Source organism: Canis lupus, chromosome 5 (assembly GCF_003254725.2).
Source record: "Canis lupus dingo isolate Sandy chromosome 5, ASM325472v2, whole genome shotgun sequence".
Classification (NCBI taxonomy): Eukaryota; Metazoa; Chordata; class Mammalia; order Carnivora; family Canidae; genus Canis; species Canis lupus.
Window position 1 is genome coordinate 31,585,027 of NC_064247.1, and position 17,182 is coordinate 31,602,208.

A 17,182-nucleotide genomic window follows, 5' to 3' on the forward strand; every position below is an offset into this window, starting at 1 on the left:
TGCTTTTCTGCATTTTCTGAATTGTTTGCAATAAGCAGCATAAATTTTGTCTAAAATTATAAAATAATTATTTGCAAAAAGCAAATTAATGACTTAAATACAAGATATAAAAGACCTAACTTGACAAACAGCTCATATAAGAAAGAACTTAGGAATTCAAATGACATTGGAAAAAAAACTGGCCAACTATTTAGGCAGAAAACACAAAGTATAAGTGGATATCTAACTGACATAGAGTAGGTCTTTGAAATTATCAAAGCATTATCAAGTTTGTTCAAACGTAATCTTAAGACTGCTCTATATCATAAATTACCAAAAAGTTAAAATAAGACTAAGGTTTGCCTATGCAATTGGTAAGAAAATTTTAAGTCTATACTTAATGCTAGCCAGGGTGAGATGACACTTATGGTAGAAACGTGAACTAGAACTAGATTTCTGGAAAGTAGTTTGGTATGTATATGTCAAAATCTCATGCTTCTTGATCCAGAATTCTCCAGGAAATAACCAAAGGTTACCATCCAAAGATGCCTCCTGTAGAATTCCTTATTAATAGCAAGATCTTACATATAATCAAATAAGAGCAACAGAAAAATAATTAAGTTATGATACATTCATATTGTAAATTACTTTTAAAACCAGTATGTTTTTGAAAAATAACTTAGAACACAAGGCAATTCCACATTATAAAATAAAAATAGAATAAAAAACTACACATGTGATACAATCAACAGTTTAAACATTTCTTTATATGAAGAAACTTCTTTTAAAAGATTTTATTTATTTACTTGAAAGAGAGAGTGAAGAGAGTACGCAAGTAGGGACTGGCAAAGGGAGGAGGAGAGAATCCCTTCTGGGGCTCAATCCCAGGACCGATGATATGACCTGGGCCAAAATCAAGAGTCAAATGCCCACTGACCAAGCCACCTGGGCGCCTCAACTGTTTAAACATTTTTTATTTGTAGACATAAAACATGACCAGAAATAGACTAGAATGAAATACTCTGAAGGATATAATTATGGGTAAGCCCACCTTTCTTGTGCTTTATGATCAAAAAAGAAACTCGGGATTCTGTTATAATTTTGCCCCCCCTTTTTTTATAATGTCCTAAGAGTTTACTTAACTAAAACTGACCTGACAGAGAGTGGGTAGAATGAAAATAGCCATGGGAACTTGAATCCTGGGCAAGTTACTCAAGTTTTATTTCCTCAATTGTGAAATACAGATAATACTACCCTTTAAGAATCTGAAGAAATAAATAATATAGTTAATGCATTTAAAGTGTCATAAGGCACTGTAATTATAAAGATTTTTGGTTAAAAGATACATGTTCTCCTAAGCTTATGAAATCAGTCAATGAGGTTCTCTCTAAAGGCCTTTGGGAGGTGGGTGGAGAGGGGAGGATGGTGAGCAGACTTAATGTGATCATTCTAAATTTTATCTGAATTAATAAATACCAAATAATGATTGGGGGAAAACTTGAGAAAATGAATAATGAGTGGTTCCGGGCTCTCAAAATATGAAAACATTAGAAAGTATCAGTACAGGAACGCCTGGCTGGCTCAGCAGTTGAGCCCTGTCTTTGGCTCACGGCGTGATCCCTGAGTCCTGGGATCAAGTCCCACATCGGGCTTCCTGCATGGAGCCTGCTTCTCTCTATGCCTCTGTCTCTCATGAATAAATAAATAAAATCTTAAAAAAAAAAAAAAAGTATCAGTATAGCAATTGTTATTACATGGTATTACACCAGAATAGGTAAATTAATAGAACAAAACACAATCTGGAAATGGACTCAAGTATCCCTGCATAGTTAGCATATAATAAATAGTGGTATTTCAAAATCAATGGAGAGAAATGTATAAATGACTATGTGGTATAAGAACGTCTGGCTAGGGATCCCTGGGTGGCGCAGCGGTTTGGCGCCTGCCTTTGCCCCAGGGCGTGATCCTGGAGACCCAGGATCGAATCCCACATCGGGCTCCCGGTGCATGGAGCCTGCTTCTCCCTCTGCCTGTGTCTCTGCCTCTCTCTCTCTCTGTATCTGTCATAAATAAATAAAATATTTAAAAAAAAAAAAAAAAAAAAGAACGTCTGGCTAGCCATTTGAAAATAAATTTTAAGAGCTGGACTCCCATCTCGGTCCTTGCATCAAAATAAATCCCAATGTGGGATGCCTGGGTAGCTCAGTGGTTGGATGTCTGCCTTCGGCTCAGGGCGTGATCACAGAGTCCTGGGATCGAGTCCCACACCAGGCTTTTTGCATGATGCCTGCTTCTCCCTCTGCCTGTGTCTCTGTCTCTGTCTCTCTCTCTCTCTGTCATGAATAAATAAATAAAATATTTAAATAAATAATTAAAAATAAATTCCAATGTTATCAAATATTTAAAAGTACATACTAGAAGATAACACGAGGAGGCAGAAGTAAATCCAGAAGCCATAAAGGAAAAAAAACTATTAAGTCACATAAAATTTAAAATATTTCCATATGCTAAAACATTTCAAAGTCAAAAAACAAACTGGGGGCAATTTCTGCTACACCTGCCACACAGGGTAAAGAAGTTAATTTCCCCATATGCAAAAAAATGAATCTGTTAAGGACCATAAATTCTCTCATATTCTGATGGTAAGCCTGTAAACTATTAAACCTTTCTGAAATAGAATTTGGCATTTGCCATTAATTTTTTAAACCTGCACCTTTGACTCAGTAATTCCAGTTCAAGGAATTCATACCACAAAAAACATTCACAAGAGTGTGCAAAGACAGGTACAAGGAGGGGATCCCTGGGTGGCTCAGCGGTTTGGCACCTGCCTTTGGCCCAGTGTGTGATTCTAGAGTCTCAGGATCGAGTCCCGCTCAGTCTCCCTACATGGAGCCTGCTCCTCCCTTTCCTGTGTCTGCCTCTCTTTCTCTGTGTGTCTCATGAATAAAAAAAATAAAAAAAAAAAAATAGGTACAAAGATAGTTACTGCTGCACTATTGCAATGGCATAAATATTCATCAATGGGGACTTTTAAAAATTATAGTGTGTTTATAATTGCACAAAAATGAATGACCTACTTCAAAATTGGTGATAAAATCTATCAAAACAAAGTTAAGAAAAGGACGCTTGAGAATAGCATAAGCAGCTGTTCCACTTTTAAATCATCAGGATACATACATTTTTAAGAACTGGAAAAATGAGCAGCCCGGGTGGCTCAGCGGTATAGCGCTATCTTCGACCCAGGGCCTGATCCTGGAGACCCGGGATCGAGTCCCACATCGGGCTCCCTGCATGGAACCTGCTTCTCCCTCTGCCTGTGTCTTTGCCTCCCTCCCTCTCCCTCTCTCTCTCGAATAAACAAAATCTTTAAAAAATTTTTTTGATTAAATAAAAAATAAATAAAAACCAGAAAAAACATATACCAGGCCTGAGTGATGAGCTTACGGACTTTTTCTCTCTTTTTAGAGATTTACAAACTCTTTTACCATAAGCATTTATTATTTTAGATGCAAAAATTCTTAATTAAGAAATGTAATATCACGTAGCATGAAAGAGTAAACAAACACATGAATGGAACAGAGCAGAGCACCCAGAAACAGAATCACAGAGTCAACTGAAGTGTGACAAGGAAGGAAAGGATGATCTTTTCAACAAACGATGGTGCTGGAACAGCTGGATTGCACATGAAAAAAGAAGAATCTAGTTGCACACCTTAGACCCTTCACAAAAATTAACTCAGAATGACTCACAGACCTAAATGTAAAATGCAAAACCATAAAACTCCTAGAGCAAAACACAGGAGAAAATCTAGATAACCTTGGGTATGGCAATGACTTTTTTAGATACAACACCAAAGGCACAACCCATGAAAGAAATAACTGATAAGCTGGACTTCATTAAAAACTTCTGGAGTGGGCAGCCCCGGTGGCTTAGCGGTTTAGCGCTGCCTTCGGCCCAGGACGTGATCCTGGAGACCTGGGATCGAGTCCCACATCAGGCTCCCTGCATGGAGCCTGCTTCTCCTTCTGCCTGTGTCTCTGTCTCTGCCTCTCTCTCTCTCTCTGTCTCTAATAAATAAATAAAATCTTTAAAAAAAAAAAAACCTTCTGGAGTACCTAGGTGGTTTAGTCAGCTCAGGTCTGCCTTCGGCTCAGGTCACGATCCCAGGGTCCTGGGATCAAGCCTCACTTCGGCTCCCTGCTCAGCATGGTGTCTGCTTCTCCCTCTCCCTCAGCCCCTCCCCACCGCTTGTGCTCTGTCTCAAATAAATAAAATCCTTAAAAAAAAAAAAAAAAACGCTCTGCAAGAGACACTGTCAGGAGAATGAGAAGACAAGCCACAGGCTCAGAGAAAATATGTGCAAAAGATCTGTCTGATAAATGACAGTTGCCCAAAATATACAAAGAACCCTTAAAACACAACAGTGAAGAAAATGAACCACCTGATTAAAAGATGGGCCAAATTCTGAACAGATGTCCCACAACGGAAGATATACAGATAGCAAACAAGCATATGAAAAGCTGTTCCACATCATCTGTCATTAGGGAACTGCAAATTAAGACGACAAGGTAACACTGCACACCTACCAGAATGGAGAAAACCCCAGATACAGACAACAAACATCACATGCTGGTGAGGAAATGGAGCAGTAGGAATTCTCATTCCCTGCTGGTAGGAATGCAAAACAGTGTAGCCACTTTTACTCTTACCATATGATCCAGCAATCACACTCCTTGGTCTTACCCACCAACACAGAAATCTGCATGATAGCAGCTTTACTCATGATCACCAAACCTTGGAAGCAATTATGATGTCCTTCAGTAGGCGAAGGGAAAATTGGACATCCATGCAATGAAATATAATCAGTGCTGAAAATCCACAAAGACATGGAGGAAACTTAAATGCATATTGCTAAGTGAAAAAAGCCAATCTGTGGGATTCCAATTATATGACATTCTGGAAAAGGCAAAACTATGGAAACAGTGAAAGAACCAGTGGTTGCCAAAACTTTAGGGAAGGAAGAGTGATGAACAGGTGGGATACAGAGCACTCTTAAGGCAGCGAAACTTCTGTCTGATACTATAATAGTCAATGAATACACGTCATTGTACCTTCGTCCAAACTCACAGATTTTACAACACCAAGAGTGAACCCTAATGCAAGTGATGGACTTGGATAATGGTGTGATGATGAGGGTGATGATGAGGTACAGCGTGCTGGTTCACCAACTGTAACAAATGTACCTACCACACTGATGTGGAATGTGATGGTGGGGAAGGAGGCATAAGGAAACTGTACTTTCTGTTCAATTTTCCTGTGAATCTGTAACTTCCCTAAAGGGGCACCTGGCTGGCTCAGTCAACAGAGCATGCGACTCTTGATCTTGAGTCTTGATCTCGGGTTGTAGGTTCAAGCTCCATGTTGGTGTAAAGATTACTTGAAAATGAAATCTTTAAAAAAAAGTATTTAAAAAAAATCAAAAGATAAAACTTCTCTAAAAGTTATCTTAAAAAGTCTGTTTCTTTAACTGTAACTGTATCCCCAGTGCCTAGTATACAGTAAATATTCAAATAAAACACTGCACAGGGCAAGTCATGTAGCTTCTCAATAAATCACAGTTGTGATTTTATATGAACTAATATGATACAGTAAATAAAAACATAAACTGAGGGAATGCTAGCATACATTTAAAAGAGAGTTGAGGGCAGCCCCGGTGGCACAGGGTTTAGCGCCGCCTGCAGCCTAGGGCGTGATCCTGGAGACCTGGGATCGAGTCCCACGTCAGGCTCCCTGCATGGAGCCTGCTTCTCCCTCTGCCTGTGTCTCTGCCTCTCTCTCTCTCTCTCTCTCTCTCTCTCTCTCTCTGTGTCTCTATGAATAAATAAATAAATAATCTTAAAAAAATAAAATAAAAGAGAGTTGAAGGTCACAATCAAAAAGAACGTTTCTGATGTACTAACCCAAAGTCACATAGCCTCTATGTCTGGAGTATCTTCGCCAACTTCAGGTGTGCATTTTAAGAAAAGCACTGACAAACTACATGGCATTACAACATGTGGTACCCTAGCAGAGGAAGCCATAAGAAGAGTGAGGGTAAGAGACGTTATATGAGGAACCACCAAGATGGAAGCAGCTCTCTAAATATCTCAAGGCCTTCTGTGTGGAAGAGAAAATAGCCTAATTCTGACTTGCCTGAAAGGCCAAAACCAAGGTGCATAGGCTGTAGGGAACTTATTTGGACCCAATAAAATTAAAATTTTCCTAATTTAGTTACCAGAGAAAATGGAAGTGTTCTAGAAAGACTAAATTTCCACCTGTTAGGAATAAATGCATAACAAATTTTTGCAGTACAGATGGCTGTAAATTGTTAATGTCCCTCCCATAACTGTCTATAGAAGCTCACAAGGTTCACAATAAAATGAAAGAAAGTAATTTTAAACCCTGTTCTGGAGTAGGTAAGAAAGTCAGGGACATAAGATCTAGATGGGATGAAAGGCCACAGCAATCAGTTATTTATAGACAATAAATGTAGCAGGAACTTAGAAAAAGTAGATGTCAATTGGGGATTAAGTGGTAAATAATCGTATCTGTCGTATCTGATTTGGTAAAAACCATATCTGATTTTTAATAATAGCCTTAACCAAAGGAATGTTACCCCACATCAGGGTTTGCTTCCCGCACCCCATCAGATTTTCCACAATAAGGACCCAATCATATCCTGTACTTATTACTCAACCTAAGTTTCATTACAGAATAAAGCACCAGTGCCCAAGGTCTCCACAGCGTATAATGAATCAACTTCTCTCCTATGCATCTAGAATGGTACTGGCTATACTGTCTTTAGGGCAACTGGGAAAATCACCAAACTATTTTGTGTTCTGTGGTTAACACGAGGAACCCAAGGGACTCCAAATGAGATAATCTACTTGGCTGCAACAAGGTCTCAAAACTACACCCTCCTCGAGGGCAGGTCCCTTTTTATCTTGTTCACAAGTGACAGCCAGATCATGTGTGCTGAATAAATGAGGAAAAGAATGGAGGCTACATGTACATTTAGTCCATTTCTCCTCTAGCTCAGAGTCTTCTCTACTGTTCTTTTCCCTTCTGTTTTGTAGGATGAGAGCCATCTCACCTCATGACACTCCAGTTCCCAATCCATCTAATCTGCTCTCAATTCCTCAGAGACTTAGTCCTACTTATTTTCTCCTGATATTCTCAGGCTCCCCCTGTCTACTTGCAGTTCCAACAGCACTTACAATTAATCTCCATTTTTTTTAAAGGTTTCTTTATTTATCTGAGAAAGAGAGAGCACACACATGACCAGGGGGAGGGGTAGAGGAAGAGGGAGAAGCAGACTCCTCGCAGACCAGGACTTGATCCCAAGACCCTGAGATCATGACTTGACCCAAAGACAGATGCCTAACCAACGAAGGCTCCCAAGCACCCCCTTAATTTCTATTTTTAAAACATACACATTATATCACACCTCTATGACCCTTTTCAAGTGACTACCCTGACTGTATGTGTTATCACCACAATCTTATCTGTTGGTCTATCCATGCTGCCTCTACTACTTCTTTGCTGAAACTCTTCCCTCAGAGGTCCTGAGGGTCAGTGCTGATTTTGATGACCACTCAGGTTCTCACCTGACTTCTCTACAGCGTTTACTACTGGTGACCACTGCCATCCAATACTGACTCTTAATGATACTAATCTTCCCCTAACTCTCCTTTTATACAATTCCTTATTGGCTTCATCATCTCCATCTAACCCGCCAGTTTCATCTGTGCCCCTGCGCACAGCCTGTCCCCAACACAGGACCTATCCTGCAACAAGCACAAGCAAATGAGCAGTGCTTACTCTGAGAGACTTCCAAGCATCTGACTACCAAAAATTCATGCACACCCTGCTCTCTTCCTGAAGCTCCAGGCTACCATCCTGCTATCCTACTGGGTACTTCCAGCCGGCTGTCCCACTACCTCTCCACGCCAACATACTAAAAACCAAATCCGGGGGTGCCTGGGGAGCTCAGTGACTGAGCTTCTGCCTTTAGCTCAGGGCATGATCTTGGGGTCCTGGGATCGAGTCCTACATTGGGCTCCCCACAGGGAGCTGCTTCTCTCTCTGCCTGTGTCTCTGCCTCTCTGTCTCTCATGAATAAAATCTTAAAAAAAAATCTGTACTTTCTCCTTTTAAACCCACCCTCCCGCTGGTCACCCAGATTGGTAATCAGCAGCTACATTCTCAGAATCCTCCTTCATTTCTCTCCTGCCTGCACCCCAGACCAAGTGTTCAGCAAGCGCTGCTTGCCCACCACAGTATTTCTAGCATCTATTGATTATTTCCTTTTCTCCCCTCTCAACAATATAAGATATAACCCCCTCATCTCTCTTGGACCACAGTAACAGCCTAACCAATCTCCTTAACCAACTCCCTGCCAATCTACCCCCTGTATAATTTCCAGAGCAAGCTTCCTACAGCACAGGTTGGGTCACACTATGACTCTATCAAAACACACAGGCCTACCCACATCACCTAGAAAAACCCAAACTCCTCAAGTGGAAGCAAAGCTTCCCACCATTCAGGCTCAATCTCCTTTCTCAAGTCTGTCTCTAAACAAGACTCAGGCTCCCACAACACCAGATTATTCACTCACCTCACCCTCACACGCTCCAACTGTACCCTGCAAGGACTCTCCCTCTCCTCTAACATCTTTCTCTAAGATGCCATTTGCATCTGTCAGAAATTCTACACAATTCTCAAGGCTCTATTCAAATGCCACTTTCTCCCATAACTTGGGGCGCAGGGAGGGTCCAATGGAGGGAAAGAACTATATTAACTAAACTTTCTGGATGATTTAAGATGCTCCATACTATGTGTTGTCAAAATACTGTAAATAATAAAAAGTTACCACATTATTCTAACAGCACAATGATCCTCTGACTTTGTTTCAACAAATACCTATAGCTCATATGTACCCTATGACAAACATGGTGCTGGGGACATTACTGCCAGCCAGACAAAATGCCCTTTCCTCATGAAGTCTATCTGTATTCACCACTAAACTTTAAATTCCATAATGAAAGGAATATTTGTATTTTGTTGTAATATCTACAACACCATGCCCACCATGCATTAGGCATAAGCAGTAAAGATTTAAAAATTAAAGTATTAAAGAATAAAGAATGATATTCAACAAGTTTTGTGCATTTAGACTATAATCGAGTTACATCAATTCTATGATTCTGTTCAGGCAACATCATAATGAGGCATCTAGACAAAGTTCATTCCACATAAACAGAAGCAGTAACCAGAAGAGAAATGACAGCCCCACTCTCCTCCTAAATTCTAGTATTGTCTTTGCTATAATACAAGTCACTTCCAGTTCTTTAGTCCTTAATTTCTGATCTGTAAAATCAAGGGAGATAACTACTCTTTAGGACTCCTTTCAGTAACATGTCTCTATACTACTACTCTTTATAGGTAAAACACACCTAGAGATCATCGGGTACCAACAGACATCATTAACAACTGACATCTGGCTCAGTGATCATCAAATGAATGTTAAGTACTACAAGTGCACCAAAAAGAATAAAATACCTAGGAATAAATTTAATGAAAGAGATGAAAGACCACTATAAACTATAAAACTATAAAACACTGATGAAAGAAATTGAAGATGACACAAATGGAAAGATATTCCATGCTCATGGATTAGAAGAGTTAATAGTTAAAATGTCTATCCTACCCAATACAATCTACAAACTGAATGCTATCCTTATCAAAATGCCAAGAGATTTTTTCAAAGAACTAGAATACTACTAAAATTTGTATGGAATCATAAAAGACCCCGAATAGCCAAAGCAATCTTGAGAAAGAACAAAGCTGGAGATATCACAATTCCAAATTTCACACTATACTGGAAAGTTGTAGTCATCAAAACAACATGGTACTGGGGGATCCCTGGGTGGCGCAGCGGTTTGGCGCCTGCCTTTGGCCCAGGGCACGATCCTGGAGACCCGGGATCGAATCCCACGTCGGGCTCCCGGTGCATGGAGCCTGCTTCTCCCTCTGCCTGTGTCTCTGCTCTGCCTCTCTCTCTCTCTCTCTGTGACTATCATAAATTAAAAAAAAAAAAAAAACAACAACAACATGGTACTGCCTCAAAAGCAGACACAACAGAACAGAATGGAGAGCCCAAAAATAAACCCACAATTAATCTATGATAAAGGAGGCAAAATTATCGAATGGGAAAAAGACAGTCTATAAATGATAATAAATGATGTTGGAAAAACTGGATAGCTCATGAAGAATGAAACTGGACCACTTTCTCACACCATACAAACATAAACTCAAAATGGATTCAAGGTCTCAAGAGAGGCTTGAAACAATGAAAATCCTAAGAGAATACAAGCAGTTAAGTCTCTGACAGCAGCCACAGCAACATCTTTCTAGATGTCTCCTAAGGCAAGGGAAGCAAAAGCAAAAACTACCGGGACTACGTCAAAATAAAAAGCTTTTGCAAAACAAAGGAAACATCAACAAAACAAAAAGGCAACTCAGTGAAAGGGAGGAGCGTTGCAAATGACAGATCCAATAAGAGATTACTATCTAAAAAAACATGAAGAACTTCTACAACTCAACACCAAAAGAAGAATTCAATTTAAAAATGGGCAGAAGAGCTGAACAGTCATTTCTCCAAAGATGACATCCAGATGGCCAACAGACACTTGAAACGATGTTCAACATCACTCATCATCAGGGAAATGCAAATCAGAACCACAAAATTTTTTTCAGGCTCACATAGAGAAGATGCCTTGGATTTCCTCTGGGTGGGTCCAGGGCAGAGAACTAAAACCAGCCGGTAGACGTACGTCGAGGCAAGCTTCCGCTTAATTAAAGCGCACACAAAACACTGTAACTGGCCAAAAACAGGAGGTAGTGAGTTCCCTCGCTCTCCAGAGGCATCCAAACAGAAATCAGTCTAAACTGAATCTCAGAAGAGATTCAGGCTATCTAATGAGAAAAATGAACAAAGATACCCTCCTTCATGGCTCTTCCTGTTCTCTGACTGGCAGTAGCAGCTTCCTCTGGGATCCGCCAGAGGGAAGCAACACTGGATCACCTCCACAGTTCCCGGTCAGTGTACCCGGGGCCCATTCCTTCACTGGGCCCATTCCTTCACTGGATGCAGATTACTGAAAGGAGAACCGCATCTCTCTCATTCTACATCCTGCCCGCCTCCCCGCCCCGCAACCCGCTCCCCCGCCCTTGCCACAACTGTATCACACAAAAATGTTTACTAAATACTCCTCTGAAGACTAAACTCAATTTAGTGATTATACAAGAAAAGCACATCCAATTTCACCGCATAGTCACGAGATTTCAGAAACCAGAGCCCTTCAGATTCAAAGGCAGTTCTATGCCCAGGGACCCAGCCAGGTGAGGCATACAAATTCAAGAATATCACACGATCCTGGGCAACTCTGGAGTACTTAAGACTCCAGTAGTAAGACTGCAGGGCAAACTCAGGGCTTTTTCGTTTTGGATCAACTGTCTCTGCAAAGTTTAGGAGTAGGGAGATTTATCAAGTTATTATAAAGGAACCAAATATATGAATTACTGAATAATGGTGTTAAAACAATTGGCTATCCATTTGGAAGAAAAATAAAATCAGATCCCTATGTCATGTCAAAAATAAATTCCAGATGCAGGTGGCTTCTCCCAGCAAGCCAGAAAGTGGCCTCCCCAGGGCCCACAGAGTCTGGATCTTAGTACTGGGAGTGGCCTCTTAAAGATTTAGTTCTTCCCTCAGCACTCTGCCTCAGCCCTAGAGGCAGTGGCTGCCCCCATACCTGCTATTCCTGTATTCTTTAGCATTTTCATTTTTTCTGAGGTAATCTCCTGTTCAGTTAATAATGCTTTATACTGAACATTCTTTGTTAAGATTAGAAAATAAGGGAACCCTGGGTGGCGCAGCGGTTTGGCGCCTGCCTTTGGCCCAGGGCGCGGTCCTGGATATCCGGGATCGAATCCCACATCGGGCTCCCGGTGCATGGAGCCTGCTTCTCCCTCTGCCTGTGCCTCTGCCTCTCTCTCTCTCTCTCTCACTGTGTGCCTATCATGAATAAATAAAAGTTTAAAAAAAAAAAAAAGATTAGAAAATAAATTCTACATGGTTTAATGTACTAAATATAAAAAACAAAACCATGAAAGTGTTGAAAATGAAGGTGTTCGGTTTTTCCTAAATAAACATGGGAGCTGGGGAGGTCTTCCTAAGCAAGAGTGGTAACCATAAATTTTAAAAATGGCCAGATCTTAATAAAAATTAAAGCTCTCTGCACAACAAAAGAAAACCCAAGTATATATAATCATTATCTGGGAAGTACAAACTTAAAAGCCATGGTGTCACCTACTTACTTAAACCCCTTCAGTGGCTTCACCTTCAGCTCAGAGGCCGAAAGCCCACTCAGGCCAGCCCACACTGGCCTTTCTCCAGTTCTCTCACCACCCTGCTTCTTCCAAAACAGGGACTCCTTCAGATCTCACCTCCAGCACTCAGAAACCTTTCCTGGACTCCCCAAATGGGTCAAATTCTTCAATTATAGGCACTCATAGCACTGCATACCTCTCAGCTGCTCAAGCCAAAAACTTCTGAGTGATCCTTCTTCACTCCTCCCTCTCCTTCCATATCTAATCCAAATCCTATTGGCCATATCTTCAAAATATAACCTCCATCAATACACCTAGTCCAAGCCTCACCATCTTCTTCCTAGATTAATTTATGCTATTGTCAATCTAACAGCCGGAGTGATTTTTTAAAACATAGGTCATGGCGATGCCTGGATGGCTCAGTCAGTTAGGCGGCTGCCTTGGGCTCAGGTCATCTCAAGGTCCTGGGTCAGAGTCAGGCTCCCTGCTCAGCAGGGAATCTGCTTCGGCCTCTCTCTCTAATAAATAAATAAAATATTAAAAAAAAAAAACACTTTTTCTAATCCAGTAAAACATAAGTCATATCACATCACTCTTCTCAAAACTTTTTCAGTGGTTCTCACTGTGAAAGCCAATCGGCTGTACAACATTTGCCCCTACACCATGACCTGTTTTTTTGTTTGTTTTTAAGATTTTATTTATTTATTCTTGAGAGACACAGAGAGAGAGAGAGGCAGAGACACAGGCAGAGGGAGAAGCAGGCTCCATGCAGGGAGCTCGACGTGGGGTTCGACGTGGGACTCGATCCCGGGTCTCCATGATCACGCCCTGGGCTGAAGGCAGCACTAAACTGCTGAGCCACCAGGGCTGCCCCAAGCCATGACCTCTCACCTCTTATCCTACTGCTCTTCTCTCCCTCCCCTATCCCACCTCTCCCACCACACCCCTCCTCCCCCCCCCCCCTCGCTCCCTTCCCCCCACAACTTCATTCTGGCCATACTGACTGCCATGCCCTTCCCCAAACATGCCAGACACACCTTTCTTTAAAGCATTTGCAAAAACTGACCCAACCCCTGTCTGGAATACTCCTCCTTCAGAGAGCCTCATAGCTGAAACCTCTACCTCCTTCATGTCATCTTCTCAAGAAGGCTCTGACCACCCTGTTTACAACCAGCCCATCCCCCTTCCTTTTACCCTGCTATATTTTTTTTTCCCACAGCATCTGTCACCTGACAATCTATACTATTTGCTTATATTTGTTGCTTAGTATCTGTTTCTCCCACACAAGAGAAGGACTATTCATCATCTGTGTTACCACTGATGTATCCCAAATACCTACAGCTATGCCAGACAAGTAGTTCATCATGGATTTCCTAGAACCTAGCATAGGGCTTGGCAAAGACTAGGTACACAAACATTTGCTAGCTGAAGAATATCATTTTATCATTTCAATCTATCAGAAGATATAAATTCAAAACAGCTGACAATATTCAGGCTGGTAAGAGTGCAAAGGAAACCCACCCTCTCACATACTGTTGGCAGGTATGTAAATCGATACCTTTTCTGAGAGTAAGCTAACAATCGCTATTAAAATTTAAACCACTCAGAGCTCATGTCCTTTTAGAGTCAGTAGTCTTAAAAAAGTAACAGCAAAACTAACTGAAAAATAGATACAAGGATATCTAGGGCAGCACTGCTTAGACAATAGTGAAAAACTTGTCCAATAATAAAAACAGCTGTCCACCAATGGGGAAACAGGCAAATAAATCATGCGCAGTACATGCATGTGAGGCAATGAAGTAGATCTCTAACACTGACCTGGAAAGTCATCTGTAATCTGGTAAACAGACCAGAGTGCCCTGACAGGAGGTGGGCTGGATGTGAACCTGGGCTGCCCCCCCCCCCACCTCCTCTAGGCGGAACTCGACAGACACGTCTACCTTGTCTGCACTTCAGTTTCCTCATCAGTGAAACGGTAGCACCCACCCGAGGATCCCGAGCCAAGGCGTGCAGCGCTGACAGCACATGACATGGCCACAGGACCACTCACAGGCGCAGTAATTACAGCCAACGTGTACTAAATGGAATAGACAAGTCATAGACCTATCTACAGAAACCATAGTCAGCACGTCTATGTAACTACAAGAAAAAAGTCAAGAAGGACAGAAAAGGTACTAGTGGTGACCTCCAAGAGAAGAGGGAAGATACATTTCTTACTACATGCATTTTTAATGGAGGAACTTTACAAGGCAGTGTTTTTAAATAAAAAAATCACAGCAAATGTTTCTACTATACAGTTTCACTAGGATTTTAAAATATTAAAATTTTAAAATCGTTCTATAGGGATCCCTGGGTGGCGCAGCGGTTTAGCGCCTGCCTTTGGCCCAGGGCGCGATCCTGGAGACCCTGGATCGAATCCCATATCGGGCTCCCGGTGCGTGGAGCCTGCTTCTCCCTCTGCCTGTGTCTCTGCCTCTCTCTCTCTCTGTGTGTGTGACTATCATAATAAAATAAAATAAAATAAATAAAAAAATAAAATCGTTCTATATACTCTTCGAATTCTCAAGGTGAAATGGAATAATTAGATGAAATTTCTATGGCTATTAAAATTACCCTGATTCTAAATGAATAAGATGCACTAGCAAAACAAAACAAAACAAACAAAAAAAGTCCAACACTAAAATAAATTCACAAAAGCAGAAATTAAAAAGAACAAAAAGAAAATTACATTTCATTCTATCAATTTACACACAAATCAATTCTTAATCTACCATATTTCCACAGAAAACAAAGATATGTCAAGAAAGGAAAACAATTATCAACACAAATGACAAGCTGCTTCTAAAATGAGAAAAGCAGGATGCAGGATTAAAGTGAAAAACTGTCAGTACGACTCAAGAGTTCTGCACGTATGTTTAAGGCTCTGCGGATAAGGACATGGGAGCTGCCTGAGGCTAAGGTGTTAAGAAGCGGCCTATATTAAGTTCGGCCAGTGCGCAGAATTAAATTCCCCGCAGCAAACTTCTAAGAAGGCGCCGACACAAAGCAGTCGGATTTACCGCACTCTCCTCGTGTACACGGTAGCTGCGGCTGCTCATTTACTACGATAATTGAAAATAAATACTGCAAGCTAGGCAAACTGAATCCCACCATCCCAGAGTCACAGGATTTGGAAAACAGGGAACAAACGTGTACTAAGAATAGCAAAAGAACACAAGATTTCCTAAAGTTCATTTTTCCCATCCTCTTTCAAGTGCTTAGTCATTTCTGGCTATCTCCAAGGAGGACTATTTCGCATCTCACAGGGGGAGAGAGCTCTCGTTCCAGACTGCCGGGTCACCTGAGCCGCCCCAGACGTGTGTGCACGCAGCCAGCTGAGCACACCTCCCACTCAGGCTCGGGGCCGGCAGCCCCTGGGGCTCTCAGAGCTCTGCCTCTGTCAGCAGCAACAAAGAGGGGTTTGTGCCAAGGCAGTGTTGTTCCCCGACACCCAGTGCGAAAGGTGCGGACGGCAGGCAGCCGGACTCCCGGAGCCCACCCGGACGCACACGTCCAGGGACGGCTACTCCCCCATCTGTCCGCGGCCAACCCGCGAAACCGAAAACTGGTCGCCCGCTGGCTCTGGAGCCTGCTTCCAGGAGAGCCGCTAGCTCTAGAATCTGATAACATTGTTTCAGGCTCCCAGAAGGCCAGGACACAGGCGACGTTTTTCATGAAAGGCTATTTTAAGGCCCAAGCATAGGAAGCACCTACTGTGTGCCCAACTCGGGCCTAGAGTGGCCGGGGGCACCTGCAAGAATTTTGTCACCCAGACACCCTGCAGGCAGCCGGCGCACTAGCACACTGTGCCCCCCCCCCCCCACGCCAAGTCCAGCCGGTAAAACCTGGAACCAGGTGGTCCACCTCTGGAGTGTGCAGCTCAGCCCGCATCCCAGAAGGTCACCAAGGACTCCGACACTCCACTTGGAGGACTTGGGATGCGGCTGTCTTTCCTTCCACCCAGGCAAGTGCGACACAAGACACGTTTCCTCGACTTCCACATCACACAGCATTGTCCTTCTTCCCCCGGGGCCCCCGCGCCCCCCCCCCACGGCGACAGACCGCGCCTGACCACACGCAGGGGGCCGTGTTCACCCACAAAGTACAAAGGCTTGCAGGGGCCCGTCTCTGCGAGCGTGCCGGAGGGGCTGCCCACCGCCCGTCCGCGGGGGGGTCCGCGGCCTCCAGGCCCCCCCACCCGCGCCGCCCCCGCCCGGGCCGCCCGCGAGCGCGACCCGGTCCTGCTGCCCCGCGGGGTGCCCCGCGCTCGCGGCGGGCAGGGCCCGGGCAGGGCCCCCGAGGGCCGCAGCCTCCCCGCCGCACGGCCCACGTGCCCGGCCCTCCCTCCCTCCCCGCCGCCCCCCCGACCGCCCGGCCGCGCCCCACGGAGGCCCCGGTCCTCGCCCCCGCCGCCCGCCGCCGTGCCCCCCGCCCCTCCCCGCCGCCCGGGGCAGGCAGGCCGCGCCCGCCGCGCCGGCCTTGGTGGGCGCCTCACCGTCGGGCTGAGGAGCCGGGCCCGGCTGCGCCATGGCCGGGCGGCGGCCTCGCGGAGCGGAGCGGGGCGGGCGGCCGGCGTCCCGGGCTCCCGCGGACTCAGCTGGCGGAGGAGGCGTCGACCGAGCCGCCGCGGCCGCCGCCCAGGGAAGAACCGCTATGGCTGGAGCCGCCGGCGCCGCCACAGCCGCGGGCAGAGACGGACCCGAGCGCCGACCTCCGCCTCCTCATCCTGACA

The 17,182-nt window shown here is 43.8% G+C and overlaps 1 protein-coding gene across 3 annotated transcripts in view; it reads right to left on the reverse strand.

Annotated features, from left to right (window-relative positions):
- The window catches only part of RABEP1 (rabaptin, RAB GTPase binding effector protein 1), a 101,280-nt gene extending 84,098 nt beyond the window's left edge, over nucleotides 1-17,182 (reverse strand). The window contains exon 1 of one of the 3 annotated variants that reach the window (XM_025462026.3): nucleotides 16,946-17,182. In XM_025462026.3, the coding sequence (XP_025317811.1) occupies nucleotides 16,946-16,979 (34 nt within the window). In that variant the 5' untranslated portion in view covers nucleotides 16,980-17,182. Of the gene's footprint in view, nucleotides 1-16,295; nucleotides 16,357-16,945 lie in introns of those variants that run through there. The other 2 variants (XM_025462028.3, XM_035716304.2) reach the window with 2 other exon arrangements.